This window comes from Pteropus alecto, unplaced genomic scaffold (genome assembly GCF_000325575.1).
Source record: "Pteropus alecto unplaced genomic scaffold, ASM32557v1 scaffold8, whole genome shotgun sequence".
Classification (NCBI taxonomy): Eukaryota; Metazoa; Chordata; class Mammalia; order Chiroptera; family Pteropodidae; genus Pteropus; species Pteropus alecto.
Window position 1 is genome coordinate 2793506 of NW_006494609.1, and position 27073 is coordinate 2820578.

At 47.9% G+C, this 27073-nt stretch overlaps 1 protein-coding gene across 4 annotated transcripts in view; it reads right to left on the reverse strand.

The window, feature by feature from the left end:
* Positions 1-27073, reverse strand: part of LTBP2 (latent transforming growth factor beta binding protein 2) — a 94874-nt gene that overhangs the window by 39181 nt on the left and 28620 nt on the right. For 3 of the 4 annotated variants that reach the window (XM_015599630.2, XM_015599629.2, XM_015599628.2), the window contains exons 4-8: positions 7434-7624; positions 5145-5315; positions 4645-4851; positions 3582-3868; positions 2420-2522 (exon numbers count right to left, since the gene is read on the reverse strand). In XM_015599630.2, the coding sequence (XP_015455116.1) occupies positions 2420-2522; positions 3582-3868; positions 4645-4851; positions 5145-5315; positions 7434-7624 (959 nt within the window). The remainder of the gene's footprint in view (positions 1-2419; positions 2523-3581; positions 3869-4644; positions 4852-5144; positions 5316-7433; positions 7625-27073) is intronic. The other variant, XM_015599631.2, reaches the window with a different exon arrangement.

A 27073-nucleotide genomic window follows, 5' to 3' on the forward strand; every position in this document is an offset into this window, starting at 1 on the left:
AGGCTTTATTTTATTAGAGGAGAAATAGAAGCTCAGTGGAGCAAACGCCCCAGGGCTGAAATGTTCTAGAACCTAGAAGTCCTGCCTGTCTTGCCCACCATCCCAAATCCCACCGCAGGATCTGGCCTTTTTTCCTTCCTCTGACTCTTGCACAGTAGCTTGCTTGTCATGCCTACTTAAAGAAACATCCCCCGCCTGGGCCCAGGCTTGGGCGTGGAGCTAGGTGTCTGGCACCCTGTCAACACAAATGAAGCTCCCAGCTTGTGCCCTTTCTCTATACAATGTCCAGCTGCACTTTAATGTGTTTTAAATGTTTATGTTGCCCTGGTCTTTGTTATCATGCTCTTTGGTGTGATGGAATGCTTGACATTCCAGGGTCTGCACCAATGTGCCTAGCTTGCTGAGATGTGCTGCACTCCGTGGGGAAGAGGGCCCAGCCTGGGGTGTGCTTGCTTTGGGAAGAGGGCTCAGCTTGGGGTGTGCTTGCTTTGGGAAATGTTGCTCACTCTTTTGGTCTCACCTGCATATGCAATTTCTTTGGCTTGTTAAGCTCTTCCCCATCTCTTTGACTGGCTAACCTAACAATTCTTCAGATCTCATCCTGGATGATACCTCCTCCAAGAAGCTTTCCCTGACCCACCAGTTCGAGCTAGGATTTCCTACCCCACAGTGGATAGCCGTGCAGTTTGTGCACTGCACAAAAGCACCACATCTAAAGGAATCATTAGCAACCTAGATTTCTATATTTATAAAGACTGTTTTGAACAAATAGAAGGAGTATCTTTCTCTAATTCGCACGAAGGTGCTATAGGATCTATCGATGTCCCCAGCCAGTTCTGCTGTCTGTTCCCACCGCATTTGGTACCGTCTAGTCCCTGCACGAGCCAGCCCTCTTTTCCTGATGCCCGCTGCCTGTCCGCAATCCCCCTTCCCCACGGCAATCCCCCAGTCCCACCGTGCTCGGAGAGGAGAGGCACTATTTCCACCTCATTCTCCACTGTTTGTCCAGGGCCTGCAAACTAGGGGCACTTTCAATAGTTGCTTCATCAGTGTAAATAGCCATTGACGGAATGGAATGTGAAATATGGAAGTCTCAAGGATCAGCAGGACCAGGAGGAAGGAAAACAAGGAAAACAGAAAAGTGGCGAAACCTCTCTGGCCTGCAGGGGGAGATGCTGAGCACTTCGAGGCACTCCTCCCGGTGGGCAGCGGGTCCATTCCCTTTTCTCTTTTTGGAGAGGTACTTTCTAATAATATTAACATCTACCATTTATGGACCTAACGCTAAGCACATGCATCATATCATCTACTCTCCGCAGCAGCCCTTTGAGACGGGTGCTATTATTGTCTCCATTTTGCAGATCGGAGATGGAGCAGAGAGAGGTTAATGGGCAGAGCTGGGACTGGTACTTTGGTAAGTGTCGGATGGTCAAGCCCGGAAGCTTAATACTATCCTTTGCTGCTTTGCCAAAAATTCTATCACCCCGTGAAATCATCTACACTTATTTTTAGTTTGGAAAATATGGTCGCTGCTCTACAGCCCAATGTGAAGTTAAGAACAGCTCCGTCTCTCCTACCTTTGGGCTCTGGTCCAGGCCCCCACAAAGTCGACTCACTGAGTCTACTGCTGACAGGCAAAAGAAATACACGGCAGGCGGGGGCCCAAGAGTGAGGCCTGAGGGGGAAGACAGGCTGAGCAGGCAGAAACCATACTCAGGCACAGACGCCGCATCGCAGCCTCCTGACTGCAAGGTCAAAGCCTGCAGGAGCAGCATTTCGCTCACTCCTAAATTCTCAGTGCATGGCACACACGAGGCACCTGGTATTTGCTGGGTGAGTGAGTGAGTGAGTGAATAAAGGAAAGAATGAATGAATGAATACATGTTAGATTTTCCCATTAGCCAAAAGAGGACAGGGAAATGGATTTCCCATGCCCCAAGGCTGAAGATGTTCTGGGACACACATCTAATTCTGATTCAAAGACAGGAGGCAGGAAGCAGGAGGTGAGGAGAAGGGAGAGGATGAGGAGAACACTGAACCAACAAATCAAGACCTCTGGCCCCTGGTACCTGGGCATGGGGTACATGGGAGGAGTCTAGGGGTGGAAAAGGGTCCGTCCTAGGATGGGATCTCTAAAATCTGAGCAAGAACAGCTGGCAAGAGGAAGGAACCCCTCCTAGGCAATCAACTGGAGCAAGTAGGCCAGGTTGCACCCAGCGGAGGGTCTGAGCCATCAGGAGCCTTGGCCACTAGCCAGAAGCATGCTCGAAGCAGATCTGGAAAGGTTGCCTGGTTTACCAGCAAATTCTACTTGCCTGACCTCTGAGACCCTGGAGGGAGATGGATGGGGGCATGCAGCAGAGGCCGGGCACTGAGAGAGCTTCGCCTGCAACCCTGGACCCTGGCACCCAGCACTCACCTGGTCTGGGTGGGCATGGGGCACACAAGGTCACCCCCCAGAAGGCTCCCACACTGCCACAGCAGTCCTCTTGGGCAGTCAGCTCTAGCAGGGGGTTGGCACACTGGAAAAAAGGCCATGGACACCTGTCACCACTTCTTACCTCCCCTGCTGTGTACAGAGATGTCCCAGGAAAGGCTGAAACAAGAGGTCTCCTCCCCCCTCCCCACAGCTGGCCAGAGGGTACCCCCACCTAAGGGACAGTAGGAGAGAGTCAGCTGATGTCCAGGAAGGAAGCAAAGAAACCTGCAGTCCACTCTGCCAAGCCCGAAACTTAAGGGGTGGGGACACATCCCAGGCAAGACAAGATCTTCTCTGCACAATGCCCCATGCCATGTCCTGGCCCACAGAGTCCCAAAGGATGGGCTTTCTTCTGTCAAATTTCAGGGTCACCCACAGTGCCAACCTTCCCCGTGGACAGGGTCCAGGCTTAGGGACACCACAAGCTGAGAGGTCAGGGGAGGTCTGGGGACTCAGAGTCCCTATCCCTTGGCTACCCCCCACCTCCTCCAGTTCCTTAACCTCACGAGGGATTTCTGGAAACACCAAACTACGAGCCTAAGAAAAACCATCTTGGGTCTGGCTTAGCTGCTGTTCTTAGGTTCCTGGACTCATAACAGCTCACCTGATTTTCCATCACTAACTATGATACCTCCAGAGGGAGATGGAGTGTCCCTCATCGTGCACCCTCAAGACTTTGGAATTTAACCTGCATTTGCAAATTCCACATCTCTGTGATCCCAGTCTCAGCTGAATACCAAATTCTTTCTCGCCAGATCTAATAGCCCCGCTGTCCATGTACCAGGGGGTCCTAGACTTACGTCTAGGAGAGCCTAGCATTTCCTGGGACCCAGGGACACTGGTGCCCCTCTAAAGGGAGACTCTCTTAGGTCCTCTTCTGCATGCCTGGCACTGACAGGTATCTAGGGGGTCCCAGGTAGGAGGCCCAGCCTCCCTGCACTCAGGCAATTTTATGACCTGAGTTTTCCCATCTGAGGAGTGGGAGACTCTACAGACACTCACATTCCATAAGAACAAAGAGGAGAGAGAGAAGAAGGGGCAGAGCGGGGGGCAATCACTGTTCTGGAAGCCTTCGGGGCTGAGGCTGGAGCTTCATTCTCACCTGGCCATTCACAGAGCTCAGGTAACACCGTCCCAGCAGTCCCCGAGGCCTGGGAGCTGCTGGGGGCAGTGGCCGAGGGGCCTCTCCAGGTCGAGAAGGGATGCTGTTGCTGTCCCAGTAGCTGTGGCCAGGGCTGGCGGGGAGCTGGGGCAAGGGTCTGGTCTCCACACTGTTCTCCTCCGCCGCCTCCTCAGCCTCGCCCCGCACCCGTGCCACCTGGTGGACCTGCACGGAAGCCTCGGGCGGGTGGTGAATGTGCACCTTCACCAAGGAGGGGTTCACAGAGACTGGACACAGGGGCTGGGGTCAGAGTTGGTGAAACGGAGCCCCACCCCAGCACAATTCCCCAGTGAGGACAGGATGAAGTGCAGACTCCTTCACTCCCTGCCTACCAGTGAAGGATCTTCATTATCAACTTCTAAACGACCTTCCTGATTTTGCCTTCCCCACCATCCTGCACAGCCCCTGAGCTCCAGCCCAACTAACCTGCACGGTCCTGCCTCCATGCCTTGGCTCACGCCAGGCCCTTTGCAGAGGAGCTCCTCCCATTCCCTCCTGCTTAACCAAAGGCTGCCACTGTTTAAGGCCTGCCCAAGGTCCACCTCTTCCACACAGCCTTCCCTCAACAGCCTGGGCTCACGGGGCTCTCCACCCCCTGACTGCCTATATTTTTTGTACATTTTATTTGGCACCTAACAATGAAAAGCAGGGGATATGAAATGTTTTACTGATGCTATTCTCTTTCCCGTCCACCCACCCTCTGTTGTCCAGGTCCGTGGGCTTCTTGCAGGCAGGAAAACCCTGTACTTCTACTCTTTTGTCTCAGGCATAGCACCCGCTAGGGGGTGAGGGCAAAAATATCGATGAATTCGGATGGAAGGACAATGATGTTTAGGGAATAAAATTGAGCCCTGAGGGCAGAGGAGAGGGAGGGAGGGAGGTTTGACTTGAAGAAAGGCCTAGAGACAGCTTCTGTCCCCTCCACCAGATGCCGGGAACCCCTCCACCCCATATCCAGTAACCCCGTGTGCCCTTTGCCCCGCATCCCCAGCCCCGCACTCACCCAGCTGGTTGGAGAGAGGCAGAGTGAAGGTGGACTGCCTCAAGGGGACTTCCACTGAGGCCCTGTGGTGGGAGTCCCTCTCCGGAGACTCCCTTTCCAGCTTTGGGGCGGGCAGATGACAGAACTTCCCGGTGGAGTTGGCGGGGCACCAGCACTCGTCCCTGCCGATGCAGCGGCCTCCATTCAAGCAAGGGATCTGGCAGAAATCTACAACATAGACCTCAAGGTGACTGGCCGTTAAAGAATACAGCATCACCCACCATGTCACCGGTAGGTGACAACAGAGAAGCAGGGGGAGCAGTACTCCAAATCTGCATGGCTCGAGGAGCCCAGCATCCCCTGAAATGCAGGGACTTTCCAGGAGGCTCAAGGGTGAAGAAGGGTAGGTAATAACCAGCCCTTGCTTTTCTAAAGAGCACTTCATGCCTTTCCTGCATCCCTCGATTGCTCGGGAGACACGGCCAGCCAGAAACCCTCTTCTGACAGGGGAAGGGACTCACAGATGCGGAAGCCAGACTTGGGGTCATGCCCGTGACCGCCCTGGCTGTACAGGGTGGTAGTGTCGCCACGCTCACAGCTGTTGGCACAGTGCCCATGGGCACAGGTCTGCTTGCAGATGGTAGGAGTGAAGACGATCTTGATCTTCTTGATTTTCTCCGTGAGGTTCAGCCCTGTAGAGAGAGGGCTTGGGTCCAGGGGGCAGGGCTGAGAGGCACAGCTGTGACCTCCAGAAGATGGTTAGAGAGGCCCAAGGGACCAGGGGAGAATCCATCCCAAGGGCATTTGCTAAGTACTCGCTGAATGCACGGTCCCACAGTGGGGGCAGGGTGACACCTTTGAGGCGCTCACAGCCCAGCACTTATTGAGGGACGTCAGTGTGCAGCCAACAAAGCTCACGTTTTATGCACATTAACTCTCAACCCTCTGGAATGAGTATTATTTTAGGTTGAACCATTAGAAGTTGCTATTTTTGTAGGTTAGCATGGTTGACTGCTGGCAATGTTCCTATATCCAACCTAGTATTTCAATTTTACAGGTAAGGACACAGGCTCAGAGAAGGTTGGGTTGCAAGTGGTACAGCTGGGCTTTGAAACAAAAGGCAGAGAAAAGAATGTAGCTCAGACCTGCTGGAGCAAAGAGTTTTCTAAGAGAAGTGGAGGAAGATAAAGCCTGAAAGAATGATTAGAGTCAGGTTGGGCGGGGCAGGGGGGGTGGGGGTGGGCTCAATGCCAGAACGAGGACCAGGCACTTTGGCTGGTAGTGAGAAGTCACTGAAAAATTCTAGTAAGAGATCCAAGAGGAAGCATGGAGGGATGAATGCCCTCCCAGCTGGGTGTGCAGGTGGATGGGGAGGCAGGATGACCAGTGTGGAGGTCACTGCAGCGGTATAAACTGAGGTCACTTCACTTAAAAGGATGGTGGCAGTGGAAATTCAAAGGAGGGGTGTTCATCTGGTGTGGGGAGCCCAGGGACGGAAGCCGGAAAGCAGAGGGGTTGGGGAGGGAAGTGTGGAAAGTCTACGAGGACCACATGTTCGAGAAGCTTGACTGTGACGGCAGGAGAGAGAGAGAATGGAGAGCTGTAAGCAAGTGTACATGCGCCAGGAAAGGGCTGAGACAGACGGTTTGAAGGGGGAGGACCGAAGGGGCGAGGGGAGGACAAGTGATGGCCTAGTGTTCCAGAGGAGTCAAGAAAGGTAGCGTGTGTCTTAGACAAGAAGAGAGACGCCTCCTTTTCAAGATGACAAGAAAGAAGTTCGTTAACAATAAAAAGAAATGAAGTACTGACACACGCTACGACGCGGATGAACCTCGAACACATTATACCAAGTGAAAGAGCCAGACAGGAAAGGACACATAGTGTATGATCCCTTTCTATGAAATGTCTGGAATATGCAAATCTACAGAGACGGGCAGTAGATCAGTGAGACCAGGGGCCGGGGCCGGGGGGAGTGGGGAGTGACTGCTTAATGGCTGTGGGATTTCTTTCTGGAGCGATGACAACGTTCTGCAGGTGCACAATAGTGGCAGTTGCCTAGACAGTGAATGTACTGAGAACCTCTGATGTGTACACTTTAAAATGTCATTTTATGTTATGAGAATTTCATCTCAATTTTAAAAATGGGAAAAATAAAGAAAAGAAGTCAGCTGGGCACGGGTTGAGGTGAGGGAGCAGTGTGAGTCCTGGGCAGGCAGACGGGCAGGAAGGTGAGGAGCTTTTGGCAGTGGCAGTCTCGTCCAAAGCTGATGGGATGGGACCTGGGAAAGTGGGAGCAGCTCAGAGTACCTGCTCAGAGGAATGAGACAGAGTGTCCAGGCACACATGGAAAGATTGTCAGCAACAATCAGGAATGCAGAGGCGTGAATTCACAGGGATGCTGGGTTCTCTCTTCCAGAGGCAGAGGCCTAGCCATAGGTGCTAAGGAAGCAGCTGGTTGGGTTGGTCCAGGAAGGGTGGGTTTTGCAGAAAGGGTGAAGTGGAAGGACCAGGGCCAGGGAGGTGAGGTTCATAGCTGGATATGAGGGGAGCAAAGGCAGGATGGGTGACAGACGGGGCAGAAATGGAGCAATCGAGGTCTAAGGGTCTCAAAGTCCTGATCAGCTGGTTTGGGACCCCTGGAAGATGGCACAAAGCAGGTGCTTGACAGCTGTTTGTTGATTGGCTGAAAGGATGAGGGACAGGTGACAACTCAGCTCCCCAGTGAGAATGGAGGGAAAAAGCAAGACGGCCAGAAGGTCAGAGATTCAGATGCCCTGTTCTTCTAGGATCCCAACACAGGGTGTCCTTACCCCAAGGGGATGACAAGTGGTCCAGATATGCTGCCTGCTGGGCGCCATCCCTCTGCTCAAGGCCTGGGCCCGCGGGCAGGGCATTGGAAGTCAGCTGGCCACTGGCTGAGGTGGCCGGGTAAAGTCGGACGGTCCGGGACGGCCCGACGCGCTGCTGGGAGACGTGGGTCTGGCTGAGTTCACTCAGGGTCCTGTGGAGACAACCATGGCACAGAGGTTTGCATCGGGGAGCAGCATCTCTGTGCCCTCCCTATCCAGGGTGCTCATCCCCTGCCTGCACTGAAGAAGAGTGCTTTCTGTTTGGCTGCCTTCTTGCCAACTCTGGGAAAGTGGAGGCATCCTGAGGCAGGAGACTGAGCTAAGGCCAGGCAGCTACTCCAGTAGGAGTGACTACCCCTACGTGGAATCATCAGGCTTTGGCTGGGTATTCTGGGCAAGTTGCTCAGCCTCTTTGGGCCTCAGGACCTTTGACTGCAAAATGAGGATGTTAGATTGGTCCCATGTAGCTCTGACATTCTGAGTCTTTGAGACTCTCATGAAGCAACCCGTGCCCTCAAACTGTGGCCTATGCTTAGCCCCTGCCATTTCTTAAAGCAACTCTTCACACAAATTGCCTGTGGAATAGGTGCCCAACAAATCCCCATTCACAGACTGACTTGGGCCGAAGCCTAGAATATCCCGTTCATTAATGTTATTATAAAAATAATAAAAACAACAATATTCAAGAAGAAAAAAATGAATCCATCATCCCCCACCACAGCAGAGCAAATACTTCTGCATACTTCCTTTCAACCTTTGCTCCGGTATACGTTCTTAGATATTGTCATCATCCGTAGATACAATTCAGAATTCTGATTTTTCGCTTAGCATTAGATTATACTTTACACGATTCCATAATTTTTATATTTATCATATTAATTGCTATATAATAGTCTACATGAAGAAAAATCATGATTTATTCAGACATTCTGTTACAAATTTAAATTGTTTTTCATTTTTGACTGGATATTTCACTCACGTGGCTTTTTTCTTGTGTTAAAATACTCCTTTAGTAGTGGAGGTTTCATTATACCATTCTATTTTATTCTGTATATTTCAAAAAAAAATTCGAATAATAAACATTTTGAAAGGATTATTATTTTAGGATTAATTCGGTGGACTAGAATAACAATATCAAAGGTTACAAACATTTATGGCTGTAAGTACACACTGGTGTGTCGCTTTCCAAAAGAGTTGCATCGAAATGTATAAATGTGCTACTTAGAGTACAATCTCACCAGCATAGCATATTATTAATATTCTTACACTTTGTTAATTGAATAAGCATAAAATAATACTTCAGTGTTGCATTTATCTCCCTTTTTCATTACTTCTGAGGTTGAAAGTTTTTTCATACATCTATTTAGCACTTGCAAAGTTATTCTACTCACATCCTTTGATATCTTAACTACTTGAGTTATTTGTCTCATAAATTCGAGTGAGTTCTTCACGTGTTCATTATTAGGTAGGTCATTCTATAAGGTAGCCTCCGTTGTAAATGCTGTCACTGTCACAGTGTATATGAACCACTGTATTCATGACAGTGTCTGGACTGTGGTGGGTATGCATACACCATAGACACTAAAGCGGAGAGAGTAATCACTTGCTCGATGGTATACAACAGGTAAATCAGGGCCTGGAATTCCAAACCGGGACAGCCTGATTCCTGTGCTTCCCAAGAACCCAGCTCAGACCATGATGGATGTTCAGCCTAGAAGCATCCACTCAGGCCTGGAGTGAGATAAGGTCCTGGGATTCTCTCCCTCCGCCATCCCTACTCCAGTTCCTTTCCTGACAGAGTCCAAACCAGGAGAGATGAGAGCCTAGCGCCCTGTGCTCCTCCCCAGCCCCACTGGCCAGGATTTGGCTCCCGCGAGCTTCGGTGCTCCTCTTCCCCACAGTGCCACCAGCAGCAAATACTCATCCCAGTAGGTCTCAACCATGCCTCACCCTGCTCCCCAAGCTTCAGGGCTAAAGTGGGAAAGAGATCCTGTTAGCCACCCTAGAAGCTCTGGGAGTGGTACTGCAGAATTGGGAGCCTAAACGTCAGGTAACTGCTCCTTGTTCCCAGGAGAAGGTCAGCACAACCGGCAGCCCCAGAAAACACAGTCCTTTTGACAGCTTCCAAGAGAGTGCTTGAAAATGAGGCGGGCAAGCTGGTGGGTCAGTGGGAGTCTCCTCCTGGTGTTGCAAGGCTGATGCCATGGATCAGCTTAGTGTCAACACCACAAAGTACCCTAGAGAGGTGAAGGGAGTAACTTATGTTCTGCCCAGACCACCTGGCACTTTTTTGAACTTGACCCTCACAAAGAGTTCTCCAATCTGGTCAAGATGGAAATTCAGAGGGTTCTTTCTTGGTGGTTTGTTGTCATTGTTGTTATTGCTGTCATCACCTTTTTCTCTAACTAGAACCCCATGCTATTGGCCCCAAGATTCCTGAGTTCAAATCCCTTAAGAGCGAGCCAGTGTTTAACTTGACAGAGAATGAAACAGAGGAACTTATGTATTCCCTAGCTATAGATAGGACCTAGCTGTTCAGAGAAGAGAGGACAAGATTTGGGCCAGGCCGATGTCAGTTCTGCCTCTTACTAGGAGTTTGGGTTGAGCAAGACACTTAGTTCCCCTGAGCCTCAGATTCCTCATCAGCAAAAGCGGAATAGGGACACCTACCTCAATGGGTTATTATGAGGACTAAAAGGGCAAGGGATACCATATGATTATTTTGCAAATATAAGTAAACGGTTACAAGTTGAAAACTATGCCAGACTTTTAAAATCACATGAACAAAGAAAAAAAAAGTGCTAAATACAGTTCAGACAATTTCTCTCCCCAAGCCACAAAAACATCCTTCTTCTAAAGGGAATAAAAGACTCCAAAAAACAAACTTTTATGCTTTCCGAGCATCCTTATTGTAAAGAGCCAAGTGTCTAATCTGGTGTCAACACATTTTTAACAACCGGAACCTCTGAGCCCAATCTATTGTCATCAACTGCTGTGATGGGGATTTGGGGTTAAATGACAGAGATCAAAAAGTCATGGCTTCTGAGAGACAATAGAGCAAGGGAGGAAGCCCCTCATTCTTTGACAGGTTCTACCTCTTATACTGAAAGCACGCCTATAAGGAAACTGTCACCTCCCTGCATAAACCCCAGCCTGTCCTTGGAGATGGGCAAGAAGAGTCTCTATGTCCTGAGGGCTGTGGGTCCCCTGGGGGACTTCAGATGGTTCTTCTGCCATCACCCCTTAGAAGACAGCTAGGACTGGGTGGAGATTGGGAGCTGTGGGGCTCATAAGCCCAGGCATATGGCCTTGTGTTATCTTTGAGCTCATTTCTCTTAAGTGAATCACAAGTCTTTAGCAAAGTTCTAGTTGCATACCTCATCCTAGTCTCGGTTAGGTTGTGGAAACTCGAGAGAAAAGTCTGGCACCATGTTTGGCTCAGTGGTCCCAAGAAGCCATGACCCCTCTTAAGGACAGGAGAGTGGTGCCAACAAAGGCAAGCAAGAACCTCACTGTGAAGGAGACTTTTTTGGACCACAGCCCCTGGGAGAGGCTCTGTCCACTTTCAGCCCTGCAAGAGCTGCTTCAATGTCATCAAGTGAGAGCAGCTCTCAGACTCACCTGGCACAAGAATAGGACTTTCCTTCACTCTAGGATCGCTCCAGGAAAGTCCTGGCAAAGCTGCCACAATGGACCAGAACGGCCATCTCTAGACTTCAAGATTTCATGAATCAATAAAATTTTGAAATAATTTAGGGGACCAACATAAAGTTGCCAACTTGTTATTTAGGTGAGACACACACACATACACTCACACACACACTTCTAGTTATTACCACCATCATTTCATGAAAGAAAAGACATCAGTACCAAAAAGAAACATCTGATTAAGCTTAACTTTATGCAAATCTCACCACATTGACTTTATTTTCTTCTCTTCTTCATGGACCAATGAAAACTCCATCACAGAGCAGCATTGAGCCATGGAGGAGCCACTGGGCCACGCGATCTACCAAGATCTGCACCTACCTGAGGACTCACAGGCTCTTTCAACCCAGTTTGGAAGAAAAACTTTTCATCCCAGCTGGCTTTTCATCTTCAGGCCCAAGGGAAAACTGCCTGGACAGTATATCTCATAATGATGCCACTCTGCTAAATAGAATGTGCCCAAACCCTGCCCAACACAGCGAGGTTTTCAAACAGTGATGAGAAGACGAAAGGGTCAGAGGTTCCATGCCCTCTACCCCACCCACGTTCACCCCAGCCTGGCGGCTCCACTCTATCTCATTTATAAATGGGTTTCCATATACTGTTTCATTTGATAAGTATTCTGCTGCCAAAAGAACATTTAAAAACATCACTATATCCCAGACAAGAAAAAGCTAAAGAAGTTCATCACCACCAAATCGATATTACGAAAAAAGGTTACGAAGAAGAAGGAAAAAAATAAAAATATATGAATAATAAAATGGTAATAACTACACAATTATCAACCATTATTTTAAATGTAAATGGATTAAATACTTCAATCAAAAGACTTAGGGTGGCTGAATGGATAAGAAAACAAGACTCCTACATATGCTGTCTCCAAGAGACTCACTTAAGATTGAAAGACACACGGAGACTAAAAGTAAAGAGATGGAAAAAGATATGAAAATAGAAACAAACAAAAAGTCTGGGGTAGCAATATGTGTACCAGGCAAAACAGACTTTAAAACAAAGATCATAACAAGAGACAAAGAAGAACCCCATAATTCCACTTCTGGGTATTAATCCGAAGGAACCCAAACACGAATTCAAAAGACATGTGAATCCATATATTCATTGCAGCATTATTTACAATAGCCAAGATATGGATGCAACCTAAGTGTTCATCAATAGATGAATGGATAAAGAAATGGTACATTTATGCAATGGAATATTACTCAGCCATAAAAAGGAATAAAATCTTGCCATTTGCAACAACATGGATGGACCTAGAGGGCATTATGCTAAGTGAAATAAGTCAGAGAAAGACAAATATCATATTATTTCATTTATATGTAGAATTAAGAAAAACGAAATAAATGAATAAACAAACAGAAACAAACTCATAGATACAGAGAACATTTTGATGGTCGCTAGATAGGAGGGCTTGGGGGATGGGCAAAAAGTGGAAAGGGATTAAGAAGTACAATTGCCAATTATAAAAATAGTCACAGGGATGTAAAGTACAGCATAGAGAATATAGTCAATAATATTATAATAACTATGTATGGTGTCAGATGGGTATTAGACTTATTGGGGTGATCACTTCATAAGTTATACAGATGTCTAATCACTATGTCGTACACCTGAAACTAATATAACATTTTATATCAACTGTAATTGAAAAATTGAAAAAAAATTAAAAACCACTACAAGGTGTATAGAACAGTTACAGCTACAATTTATTGAGCACTGAGCCAGGTGCTTTAAATGCATCATCTTATTCATGTTATTGTACCAAATAACAAAAAGCAAGTTGCAGAATAATATGGATAGTATGCTTCCAGTTTTGTGTTTAAAGAAAAACTTCTCCCTCTCCCCTCCGTAGATATTTATACAGGCATAGATAGGAAAGGTCTGAACAAGCTGTAAACTGTGACTGCCTGTGGGGAACCTGTGGGGAACGAGAGTGTCTGTGTATGTGTAACTACTGTTTTAAACTTTATATGTTTCTACATTTGTGAAATTTTTTCAGTAAAAATTTTTTATGGTAAACATGCATCATTTTGTAATAAAAATAAATCTCTAGCGACTCCATGGTATAGATAAGGAAACTGAGGCTTAGGAAAAGCATGGTAAATGTGTGTAAATAACCAGGATCCAAGGTGGACTATGGTGGCTAACGGAGGTATAGGAATCCAGATATAAGTAAGACTATGACATTTGAGCTATCCAATTAAGAGATGGGTAGGATTTTTACAGTCTAAAGTGAGAAGGAAGACATTCAGATAAGAAAAATAACATAAGAGAATGCACAGAGGTAGGAAATCTGGACTATATTTAAGGAACAAGAATGAGCATAGTTGGATAAAGCACGGAATGGGGGAGTGTGTGCAAGGGAAGGAAGGTAACATCCATCGATGCCCACCAGGTAGCAGACCTCACACTAGGTGTTTTACATCATATATTATTTGCTTGTCCAATCAATCCTATGATCAAAAACCTCTGCTTGGCCAAAACTACCTAAAATAAAGTAAAAAAACAAATGACAAAATTGGAAAAATATGTGCAACTCAAATCACAGACAAACGACCAATTTCCATAATATATAAAGAACTCTTAGAAACAAACAACAAAACAAAACAAAACCAGACCAATAGCCCTAAAGGGAAAATCAACAAAGGAATATGAATAGTTGACAGAAAAAAAACTCCACAACGACACGAATGTTTTTAAACACATGAAAGTATGCTCAACCTTTCTATTCGAAAAGATGTGAAAATGAAAAATACTGTGATGTAGCATTTTTTTAATCCATCAGATTAGCAAAAATCCAAAAGTTTAATAATAGACTAATTTGGCAAGACTATGCTGAAGTAGGCACTCTCAGATGTTGCTGGTAGAAATGTAAATTCATACAGCCCTTATGGACGGCAATTTGGCAGTCTAGCCACACCACACTGCATCTTACACTTTGCCCCTCTAGTTCGAGACTATGCTGCAGGTAAACTTTCTGTGGTGGGTGCTGCTGCAGACAAGCTCAGGTCCCCTCTGCAGCTGGTGCTCCCTCCACTGGCTTCTTCTGAGTCCTACACTTGGCTGTCGGTAACCACTTGACAAGCTTCTCCCACCACCTTGACAACTAAGCCAATGACTACCTGAACCAGAAGTTCAAAAGCTCTACTCCCTTGCCTCAAGGTAGGACAACTCTGCAAGCTCCACCCTCACTCTGGCCTTGGATGATTTCCCAGGGAACAATCCTTGCTTGGCTGTCTCCACCTTGCCTTTCTGCTTCCATCACTCACTTAGCACTCCCTGAATAAATGACACACACCCAAATCCATTTTCCAACTCCATCTCTAGGGGAATCTGACCTAAAACACTTGTAAATGTCAAAAAAAAAATGATGGATGGACACGATTATTCATAACAGCACTATTTTGTAATAGCAAAATATTTTGTAAAGAATAGAAATAACTTAAGAGTCCTTCAGCAGTGGTTTGGTCAAACAAACTAGGATATATCTACAGGATGAAGTCATATGTCCTCAAAACAGAAAGAAGCAGCTCCTTCATATCCATGGTAAAAGCTCTCCAAGATATATTGAAAAATAAAAAAAAAAGACCGAATCCAGCCGACTATGTTTGTACAGACTGTAACCTAACAATGGCTTTTTACATTTTTAAGTAGTAGAAAAAAACCTAAAGAAGAATAAAGTTTCACGACATGAGAAAGTGATATGAAAATCAAATTTTAAGTTTTTATAAAGTTAATTGGAACACAGCCACACTCATTGTTTATGACTGCTTTTCCTCTATGACAGAGGTGAGTAGCTACAGAAATCATGTCGTTCAAAACCTAAAATATTTACTATCTGGCCTTTTACAAAAAAAGTTTGCTGACTCCTAATGTGGGACATGTAAGCTTTTGTGTAAAAATAGAGAAAATAAGGACACCTGTTGCATTTATTTGCATATTCATAAAGCAACCTTGGAAGGGTACCCTGGGAATTAATAACAGTGGGAAGTGGATAGATGGGGAATAACCAACCTAGAACTACAAAGAAGTGAATGTTGACTCTGTGCCAGGTTCTGTGCCAATAATGCAGGTCGCATGCATTATCTCACGTGGGCCTCTCCATAACCCTAAGAGTTACTTATTATCCCCATTTGATAGTCAAGAAAGCAGAGAGTAGGGAGGTTGTATGCCTTGCCAAAGGTTGTAGAACTCCCAGGTGCAGAAGCAAGGTTACAAAACCAGGCTTCATCCTAAAACCACTCAGGTGTTTATTTCTTTATCATTATTTTACAGATGAAGACACTGAGGCTTTGAGGGGTAAGAAGAACAGTTCTGGTCCATATGGCGAAGGGCCTGAAATACCAGGGAAGTGTCTAGGCTGTACTGAATGGGTAAGAAGGTGTCCCTGAAGATTTTGGAGCAGCTCACCGTCTTTTACTCATTCAAGAAGCACTTGCTGAGTGCCTGCCACATGCCGGGCACTGAGGTCCACGAATGGCAAAGATCCTCTCTGTTCAAATGGAGGCTGAGCAAAGGGACCAGCACCTCAGCAAAGGTGTGGAGGCACAGGGGGAGCCACATATTAGCCTTGAGATGCTCACAGTCTTTAAGCAGATCTAGGACATGATAGATGGGCCTTTTAAAATGATTATGACTCTGGTGAAAGATTACCCGAGTGGATTACTAGTGGATGGACCAGATGGGGGAGTGCTGGAGACCAGCTGGAAGGTTTGGGCTATGGTCTAGGCTACAGGGATCATGGATGGGACAAAGAAGGAGGCATGGATTCAAAGACATAGAGAGAGTTCTCAGCTGTGGCTTAGACAAATGGGCCAGAGGGGGTTCCAAGAGCCAAGATCCCACCGCAAGAGATTCAAGAAGTGGCTCAGTTTTGGACATGAAAAGTGTTGAGGTCCTTGGGATGGGTCTCCAGATGGAAACGTCCAGGAGGCAGCATTCACGGGAGAGACTGGAGCTGCAGTCGAAGATGAGGTAGGGGAGTCAAGTGTAAAGGCAGTCGTTACAGAGTTAAGGAGGGAGGATGTCACTCAGGGAGAGTGTGCAGAACAAACCACACTTCAGAGTCCCTTTCACTACTGGACTGAGGTGTTAACCCCACTGACACTTCCCAAAGTCAGGGGGAAATGTGTTAATGAACAGACTGGTCTCAGTTATGACTTATGCGCCCATCAATTCGTCTCCAACCTTTGGCGCTTGCTACCACTTGTCTGCTAGCACACGATAAAACAAATGAACAAGCCATAAATGAATATTAACGGAAAAACGTGGCAACAGGCCATTGCACTTCACTTGACGGCTTGTTCTTCTCTTGGATACGTGCGTGTGCCTATAGCTGGGTTTTTATTCCGCACACACAGACGATCGTCATAGTTTCTGCTAATAAAACTGTCCCCAGCTCTAATCGTGGAATTAATTACATTAATAGTTTATGGTATTTCTTATGACTTCCAGGTGCTCTGACACTTAAACACTGGGAAATATAGTATTAGAGAGAGAATAAGGAAAAGTAGAGGAGGAGGTTGGGGGAGCACTAACACTTGAGAGACAGACAGAGGAAGAGGCTGTGAAGGCAGCTGACAAGGGACAGCTGGGAAGGTAGGAGGGGGAGGGGGAGAGAGCAGCAAGACAGAAGGGAATTCCCAGTCCCGGTATGCCAGACACGAAGCCACAAGCAATCCTGCCGAGAGCAGGGTCCCTGTCCATAACTTCTGAGAGACCAGTGGGGTGGTTGCTCGGTGTGCAGTGCCTGGAGGACCCAGCCCCGCCTGCTGCCTCACACACTGATGTAGCATCCTCAACACCAGCACCCTCACTCCTTGGTGCCTCCCTGAAAGGGCCCAGAGCCAGTCTCCCTCAAGCGTCACAAGAGCTCTCCTGCTGCTGATCCTTCTGTGCCCATTTCTCCAAACCCCATGGCCTCATTGGTCAGCCCAAGGCCCCCACCCCGCCCTGTCCGGCTGCCTATGAGTCAATTCCCCCTGCTCTGAAGTTCAGCTCCTTCTTCTGCCACGCCCTGGTCTGAGAGATTTGGAGCTCCTGCACAGAGACCCCAGGGGATGCCCCCAGCAGGGTTGGGGTGTAGAGGGAGAAGAACCCTGGGAGAGTCTCTCCTACTCAGGAGGGAACACAGCACCCCTGTTTCCTTGTAGGTAAATAAGGTGGACAGAGCCCTGCATGTCTGGGGGGCACTGAGGCCTGTCCCTCAGTACAGCAGCCCTGAAAGTAGGTGCTGCCTCAGTCTCCCAAGGGTCCGGAGGCCCCTCTGAGCCTCATTGCTCTCCACCCTCCAGACTCCTCGTGCCTCCATCAACTGTGAACACTTTTCCCCTGAGCAGCCTGCCTTGTAGGCTGCCAGGCGGCCAAGTCCTTGCCCCTTGAAACTGCATCGTCTTTTTTCCCTTTGGATGTTAAGGGAGCAGCACAAGAAAGCTAGAGAGGCTGCCCAGGCCCTGGGATGAAGCCTGGGGCACCTCAGGGAGCAGAGGTGGGAGGAGCAGTCACCCCGAGGGGCTTCTGAGGGCCCTAGGAACCGCCCCTCATTTTCTACCTAGCCTGCACATGTGTCAGACAGCTGGGGCAATCACCCTCTCCCTCTCACCAGGAGAAAGGGCCCCTCCAAGAGCACCTCTGCCTCCTTCTGGGCCCAGGAGACCACTCAAAGGGCTGTAGCTTGACCAGGGACACAGAACTCCCAGAGAGGAAGGGAAGGGATTGGGTCTTACCCTCTTTATATTCTCCATAGAGTCATCACAGCACTGGGAACACAGCCGCTGTCCCCCAAATATTTATCACTTGAACTTTGAACTTCTCTGTGGCTTCTCCCAGATCCCTCGTCTCCCTGGAACCATCTCCCCATCCCTGGCTGGGCCTCCTCCACAGCCAGGGGGGCCAGCAGATGGTCTGAAGTCTTTGTCTCCAAGTTCCCCCAGGAACACCTGTCAGCTGGGCTGGAGGAGGAGCCCTGGATGGCCTGAATTCATCATGCAAGTACTTGCAAGGTGCACTCAGAGCACCTTATAAGGTGCATGGTCCCACATGGGCACTGTGGGAAAGATGTCTAGCCTACGGGGAAATTACAATCCAGACGGGGAGTCAGGGGCAGGGGAGGCCTAGCACACCTGGTCCTTTTGTGTGAACTAGGAAAGAGGCCCCCTCTGGGCTGCCAGTTTACAGAAGCTGCCCGACTTCTTCCAGGCTGGCATTACATGGTGCCAGGGCTGGGTGAGCAGAATGCAGGCTAGCTTTTAGCCCCATTCATCCCCTGACCAGCACCTTGGTGCAGAGCCCAACACATACACCCAGGCACAGCAGCCCCAGCAGAAGACCCTGAGCATGATGTTTCATAACGGTCCAAGAGCGGAAAAGCAGCAAGTGCCTGATCTCACGGCACGATGCCTGGGAAAGTTTTCTAGAGGTTGTATTGGAGGAAGAGATGGTAGAGCAGAGTCTACCCAAGGTAAAGAGAACCATAAGCTTGAAGGGACCGATTCAGGAATGTGCTGGTGGCGCTGTTCAAAGAGAAGAAGGCCTGTCTGGTTAAAGGAAAAGTGGGAGGGGCCAAGGGGGACAGTAAATAACAGCAAATAGCTACAGAGTGCTTATTATGTGTCGGGCACTATTCTAAGCACTTTATATACATTGACTAATTTAATCATTATTAAGATTAGGAGGTAGGTATTCTTATTACATATCTCTGTTTTACTGATGAGGCACAGAGAAGCTAGGCAACTTGCCTAAGGTCACACAGCCAATGACTAACAGAGTTGGGAATCAAACACAGCCTGCAGATATTCTGGTTCCAGCCTGTACTTTAAACCTCTGCACTATATGGCAGTTTGAGAACTATGCTTTGGGACTAAGCTGTAGCACCAAGAGTCCAGCCCTTATCCTGTGGATCTTGGGTTTAAAAGGGAAGCCTTGAAGGAAGGTGTTTTTACCAGGAAGTAATAAGGGTAAATGGTCTCTTAGGATGATGATTATGTCAAAACTCCCTGGAGCTCCCCTGCCTGCCCCTATTGCCCACATCCTCCGATTAAAAGTGCTCCCCTCACTCACTTGTCCCGTCTGGACCATTCCCAGAGGCCTTCTCAGGGTGTTTGTGGCCCCCAGTGGGCGGCAGGAGTAAGGAAGTGAAGTCTCTGGAGCCACAGCATTCCACACACAACAACCTTGATCAAATAACTGCTCTGTTTACTGAGCACCAGGCAGAGAATGAACATCCCTTGGAAAGGTTCCCCCGACCCCATGCCCTAGGAGGCAGGCCTCATTATCCCCGTAGCAGCGATGAGACGTTGGCAGGGTGCAGAAGGTAAGTAGCTGGTCCTAGCTCACGTGTCTCAGGAATGGCAAAACTCAGGATTCGAACCCAGGTCTACTGGAATCTCACGCTCAGCATACTGCCCCCCAACTCCGGCTGCAAGCTGCTATGAGTGGCGCAGGATGAGTTACAAAAAAGCACACAAAAAGGAAGTCGTTGGAGAGGTGAAGCCATGGAAAAGGAGTGAAAACACAAGTCAGGGTCTGTGGACACCTGGCAAGGGCTCCAGGAGATTAGAGGAGGAGGGAGGAGAGGAAAAACCTTTAGGCTGAGCGGGTAGAGCTAGGACTACTTTCCAAAGCCATGGAGAGCTTGGTAAATGGGCATCTCTCCACCACCAAACTGGCATGAGATGCCAGTTTCCCAAACTCTTGAGTTCTCAGCTCGTGGGTCTTCGAGAACCCTGACCACTTCATAATACTATCCCTGCCCTGCCTCAAAACACACACATGCACACACACACAAAGCTGAGCAGGCCTGCCTTATCGGATGGCAAACACAGGCCTATGACTTCAGATGAGTTTACCCCTCACCTGGTCCTGCCTGGACAGGCCCATTGTAGACAAAGAAAGCAGGGGGCCTGGGTCAAGGATACACTCTCAAGTGCAGGTCAAAGCCCTGGCAGCCTGCAGCCAGCCTGCTCTTCTAGGAGCTGAAACTCTGCCCCAGGACCATAAACAAAAGATTTCTACAAGAACCGAGACCACAACCTGACAAGCCGTCTCTCAGCCGTGTAGCAGCCCAAACCTACCAACCCGTCATGTGCCAGGCATCCGCTACAAGCATTTCGTTTTTTATTTTTCTAGGTCCTTTACATTTGATGCTTCGTTTGATGATTGCAAACAACTCTTTGCTGTAGGAACTATTGTCCTCCATTTTACAGAAGAGAAAATTGAAGCACGGAAAGGCTGTTAGCCTGCCCAGGATCACCACCAGCAGAGAAGTGCTGGGGCAGAGTCTCTGGGCCTGAGCTCTGTCTGTCATTGGCGAATGACATTCCCTACCCTGCTGCTCACCCTTGGCCATGACAGGAAACCTCACCGGGACCAGAAACACCATCAAGGGGTCTGGACAAACTCCCAGAGTTTCTAGTTATCGCTGCTGCTTTTCTGATGGAAACAAAATACTCAGATAACCCCAGAGTCTAGAGACCAGTAAGAGTGGATGCCATTCATAGAACACCTAAAAGGTGCCAGAAGTATTTACATATACTTATAAATCCTCTTGACAATTCTATAAAGTAGTGATAGTTATCCTCACTTTACAGATGAGGAAACTGAGGCTCATGAGGTTAAACCACTTGCTCTAGGCAGCATAGTTTTTAAGTGGTAGAGCTGAGATTCAAACCCAGAGTTGTCTAACTATAAGACATAAATAATTTCACAATTCTTCCTTCACACACTACTGCCTGCTCTAGGGGCTCTGACCTTGACCCAGAACCTCAACAAAAGGAAGAAATATGGAATCAATTTGTTTCCCAAGGGTGTGGCTTGGCTGGGGTCTCAAGAGGACACCCCCACTCCCTCGCAAAACCAGAATCCCTTGAGAGGCTTCTGATGCAATCTTCCACACTCCGCTGGGTGCACATGTGGGTGGACATGTTAGGTGGTAGTCAGGGACTGAGGCTCCAGGAGGAAAATGCAGTGTAGGTGTCTGGCTGGAAGCAGAAATGTTGTAGCCCCAGAGGTTTTGATTTGCAATCTTCCTTTTGCAAGGAATGGGGATTTTTCTTTTCAAAAAGCACTGGACTTCATTGAATTTTAGACCTTTCACAAATATTTTTTTAGGAGAAAAAAGAAAATAACCCACAAAATGCCTGTTACAGCTACTCACTTCCACAATGAATCATGGACACAAAACCACAGCTATGTGGCTAACAAAGGAAGTATGTGTTTCCACATTTTGTTATTGGAAATCATTTAGCAATCTTCAGTATGTCATCTGCAGACAGACAGAGAGACGGACACACACATCCCTCTGGGTCCTAAGCAGCCAGTCTTACAACCATGGTCATTAGATGACTTTATAGTTAACCCATTTCCCTTGCTAATCTTTTTCTGGGAAATTATCCTACAAGGCTTCAATCTTCCCCCTAGCCTCTCATCAGAGGTGGAGGGTGTGTGTGCACATGCGTGTGCACACAGCTGAGCTGGTGATTGTGGGGTGATGAGGAGGAATGCTGAGACATGGACTCAGTTCCACGAGTGGAAACAAGTATACATTTCAGAATCTTTTTTTTATTACTGTTATCAAAATACAGTCCTCCCTCTATATCCATGGGGAATTGGTCCTCCCCGCAACTGACTCCAGGCAACCGACAGACCAAAATCCATGGATGCCCAAGCCCTTACATAAAATGGCATCGTACTTACTTGCATATAACCTACCCATATTCTCCCATTTAGTTTAAATCATATCTAGATTACTTATAATACCAAATATAATGTAAACGCTATGTAAATGGTTGTTATGCTGCATTGTTTAGGAATGATGACAAGAAAAAATGTCTGTATGTGTTCAGGACAGATGCATAGGCCTAACTACATAGTACATGTCAGCAACAACGTAACATTTTTTTTCTGAATGTTTTTGCTCTGCATTTGGTTGAATCCAGGGATACGGAACCCACAGATACAGAGAGCCAACTGTCCCACTTTACTGTGGTAAAGTGATTTTCACCTGGGAAGCTTACAGTGCCTTTTCTGACAGTGCCAAATTAGTTAACTGGTGGCAGATGTAAACATCACGTAACTGGAAAAACTACTGGACCCATAAATCAGAAACCTCCTCTACATTGTGAACAAGAGATGAAGCCTAATATATATTTGAAAACATTGAGCTCAAAAGGAAAATTCACAGGGCCTGAAAAATCTCCATTATGATTTTTGAGGCGTGTTCTCTCAGCAGCTTTCCACCCATGTGGCATGTCTGCCTGTCTCTGTCTCTGTCTCTGTCTCTGTGAGAGTGGCATTTACTGAGCAGCCACAATTCTGTACAAAGCAACCGGACGGGACAGACCTTCCCTGGGGCATCTGAAAAAGAGCACAGACTGTCTTTCCATTCCTTTCTTGCTTCATCTCTCCCTAACCCTTTCCTTTTAAACAAAAATCCTAGAGGATTTAGGTCAGTTAAATGCTATGAGTACAGCCACAAGCTTGAAATGTTTGTTGTTACTATTTTTTTTTTTAAGTCGGATGCTGGCAACTGCATACATTAACGTTTTAATGACCCCAACAAGCTCCCTTTACTCCTCACACAAGGCCATGGGGAATGCTGCTCCAGGCGCTTGTCAGGTTTCTGTAGTTGCCTGAAAAGACATTAGATGCCGTGCCTGACCTAGTCCTCTGCAGCTCCCACACCAGGCTTGCTGGTCTGCACTCGCCTGAGCTCACCTGCTCTGGGATCTATTGAGCAAAACGGCTGCAGGCCCGGGTCCTGGAGTCTTGAGCAGAGCTGGGCTGCAATCACTCTCTCAGTTTTCTCATTGTGGAGTGTGGCTAACAGGAGTATCCTCTTCACAGGGTCGTTGAGAGGACAGGTTAACATGCTGGAGATCTTCCACTTGCCTCCATCCGCGTGGGACCCCAGCAAGAGGCAGAGAGAGTGGAGGTATCTATTCTCCTGGCTCTCTCTTCATGGGCCACTGCAGGTGGGCAGCGGCCATGTTCCTCTACCAGAGGCCACAGCTCTGTCATGGCCCTCTCCTATGGCTGGAGCCACTCTGGGTTCCAGTAACCCCTGGCCCCTGGCCCCTTTAGACCTGGAGGGTTGGGGGTACCTGCCATCCTTTGCTGTTTCCCATAACCCTGTCTACGCCTTTGCCAATAGACCTTTTATTAAACGGTCCCCATTGAGTGTGCTATCTGTTTCCTGTTGGAATTCTGACCGATAGAGATAAGAAAGATACAGATAAGACCAATACAGATAAGTATCAGCTATCGAGTATTGAGCACTTAGCTATGTGGCTCAGCACATTATCCACTTTTATTTTATTCTGACTGCAACCTTATATATATATATATATTTTTTTTTTTCTGGCCAGTATAGCATTATCAATTTATACTGAGATGCGGGGAATTGAAGAAGCAACAGAATCAGACAAAACTGAGGTCTGACTCATGACACACACTCTTAACCACTATGTTGTATTGTCCCCAGTATTAAATTAGGTGATGCCTGTAAAATGCCTCAAACAGTTGGGCCAGCTCACTCAATACGGCTCATAAATGGTAGGTTAAAATGATAACCATTTCACACTCAAAAACCCACAGTCCTAAATTCTACTGTGACATAACCCTAATCCAAGCCTGACCCAAGCCTAACCTGACCCTCACCCAACACTAAGGTTAAAATCTCATTCTAATACCACATAAAGTTTCCCTAACCACCACCCTACTGTGAAATAGGATGTCACTTCAACTACAACCTTAATCCCACCCAGTCCTGACCCAAACATTCACCACAGTAACCACGATTCTGGACGCCCCATTTCGGCGAGGCAGGGATCAGGGCTGTGGTGGGCAGTGGGGGCCTCCCCGCCCCTCTGCTCCTGGGTGCCTGCCCTCGTCCCAGTGGCAGGTGCAGCTTTGCACCCCACTCTATTTATACGCTGCTACTTAGACTTAACGCAATTGGCCAAAAGACACTTGTGCGATATCCACCTCCTGCGTGTCACTGAGCTGGTGACTTTGGTGTGTGACAAGGAGAGGAGAGAGGAGGGCAGAGCGTCTAGTGCGGTGTATGAAACATAGCAGGGAACAACAAATTCTTGGGATGGAGATGATGAAGAAAGAGAATTAGAAGAGGAAGAGTCTTGTACTTTTCTCCATCACTTTGCTGCAGGCTGTAGGCAGCCAGGAGGTAAACAGCTCATACCACAAAGATTGTAGAGGGCTAGGGCCAGGGCTGGAGTGGGAAGGTGTCCCTCTCTAGCACCAAACCTAAAGAAGGGTCCTGATAATCCTTAGCTCTGGGAGATCCTGGAAAAGGGAGTCATACAGTCTTCATCAGAGATTTTGGGGCTGCCTTGGGCCACCTCAGGTCAGATGTCCACCTTCAAGCTTTTATAGGGGAGGGAGGAAGATAAGGGGCAGTGTGCAGGAAGCAGACACCATTTCCCTCGAATCTGCTGTCTTGCTATATGTGGGGAGCAGGAGAGGTGTTAGAAGGCCCTGGGCCCCTGAGCACTCAGAGGCCTGAACTTGGGCATTTTCACCAACCCAGAGGTGTCTGCACTAGGCAGAGCATAGCAGAAGAAGGAGGCTTGCAGGCTATGCTGCACAGAGAGGCACGCTGGCCCCCACCTACCGCAAGACTGCTGTTGGCACCCCTAGGCCTAGAGTCAAAGCATAGCTAGATTGCGTGTCTGGGTGCATCCTGCGAGCCTGTGTCTTTCTGTTATTCACACAGGTACCCTCAGGCCAGCTACGGCCCTGCCCAGGCCCTGAGCTCCATGGCTCTCATTAACACTCTACAAGGCCCCAGAGGTTCACCTTCCTTTTAGAGAAACCTAGAAAGGGCCTCAGCAGCCCAGTGGAACTGGAGAGGACTGCCTTGAAGCAACGTGCTTTGTGGAGGAAATGGTAGACACTTCCCTTTGGGAAGAAGCCAAGTCCAGGGTCAGAACACACAGCTGCACAGGCTGCACACTGCGTGATCCCTGGAGTGCCTGTCATAGAGAGGACAAAGTGACAGACATCTCCTGGTGATGTGGCCAGTGACAGAAAGTTCCAACACGGAACGGCCTGTCTCCTTCTCCTGGTGGGAATGGAGTGCTCAGACCTACCCAGTCATTCCAAGTGGTCTCTCCTGGGCAGGGATGGGTGCACTTAGCAGGGACTGAGTGCCAGGGACCTAGCACGAACCTTTATGTGGCCCATCTACACTTCAGAACCCTCTGCAAGCAGCAGGGAGAGGGGGCAGGCAGTGAAAGAAGTTCTCAGCTGAGACACAGGTCTCTTCTACTCTCTCTAAAAGTAGCAGCAGGGCTTCTGTGACTTCAGACTTGGGACAATAAAACCCTTTCTGTTTGCTCTGGCTGGAGGCCCACAAGTGAGCATTTCCCTGTGACTACTCCCCTCTGAGCCTTCCTCGTCCAAATCCACAGCCCTAGGGAGGGGCTCCATGGCACTCTTCTAAGGCCCAAGAAACAGAAGAAGCTGGGAGGAGACCCCTTCATAGCTGCTGCAGCCCCGCACCAAACTCCTGGCACTCCCAAGTGTCTGCTGAGCCCTCCTCCAGCTCTATTCACCCTTAGGAGAGAAGCATGGCCCTTAGCCTGCCCTGGCTTCAGACCCCTGAGGCTCAAGGGCACAGGGCGGGCAGGTACCTACCTGTTGGGAGCACTGGGAGAGCCCCCTCCTGACCGACAACATGCTAGGGGATGGGCTGAGTGTCAGCTCAGAAGGGAATAAACCCAAGACCACTGTCATTGCTTCAGGCAGCAACAGGAGATATAGTGCGACAGGGATGTTCATTCAGCAGCTATTTATTTATTGAGTGCTTACTATATGCCAAGCACTGTTCTAGCAGCCCGGGATATGTCAGTGAACAAAACGGAGATCCCCGCCCTCAAGGTGCTCACACTACAGTCGGGGAAAAACAGACAAACAATAAACATAATAAATAAGCAAATTATATGTCATGTTAGAAAGTGGAAAATAAAAAGTACTGTGGGAATAAAAAGTGAGTCAAATGAGGGAACTTCTCAAGTTGGAGGTTTACAGTATTGAACAATAGGAAAATGAGAAACAAATCGCTCTTGGGAAGGGGCCAGGTCCAGGGTCACCACATACAGCTGCACAGGCTGTGCACTGCACAACTGTTGGGGGACCCATCACAGAGACCGTGACGTAAAGCACATCTCCTAGTGCTGTATCCAGCCGCTGAGGTTAACCATAATGTTAAAATCTCAAAAAGGTGGTCAGGGAGGGCCTCAATGAGGAGTTCCTCCTGAAACTAATCCACTCATGTGTAAGAGATATTAGCAAACACCCCAGCCCATGGTCAGGACTGGTGAATAACGGTAATAACCAGTATTTGCAAGGCACGTTACAGTTCACAAAGCTACCTCTCGCCCTCATTGCTTTAGTTAATCCTCACAATAACCTAGGGAGGAAAGAATCATCCTTCCCATTTTACAGATAGAGACATTAAGGCTTAGTGAAGTTAAATATCCATGGGAGAGGCTAGTTAGTAGCCCAGCTTAGAAGCAAAATTGAGTGTTCTAATTCTAAGTCTTTTCAAAATAATGTAGTCAAGTTTCTAAGGGTTGGGAAATTCCAGAAAAAACTCAGGGGAGCAAGCTTGGGGCTCAAAGTTATAAAAACAAATCAGAAAATAATAAGACTCGGAAAAGAAAAATAAAGGAAAAAGAAGGAAGGCGCTCAGCTCTCGGAGGTCTCAAAAACTTGACTTAGGATTACAGCCTTGAGTCCATCCAGCAAGGAGGCCCCACTCGGTGGCCTGAGAAAGAGGTGACACGGCACAAAAGGTGCAGGCTGCTTAACCTCATCGCAGCCTTGCCAAGGAGAATTTGAAGCCAGACTGTCAGGGACAG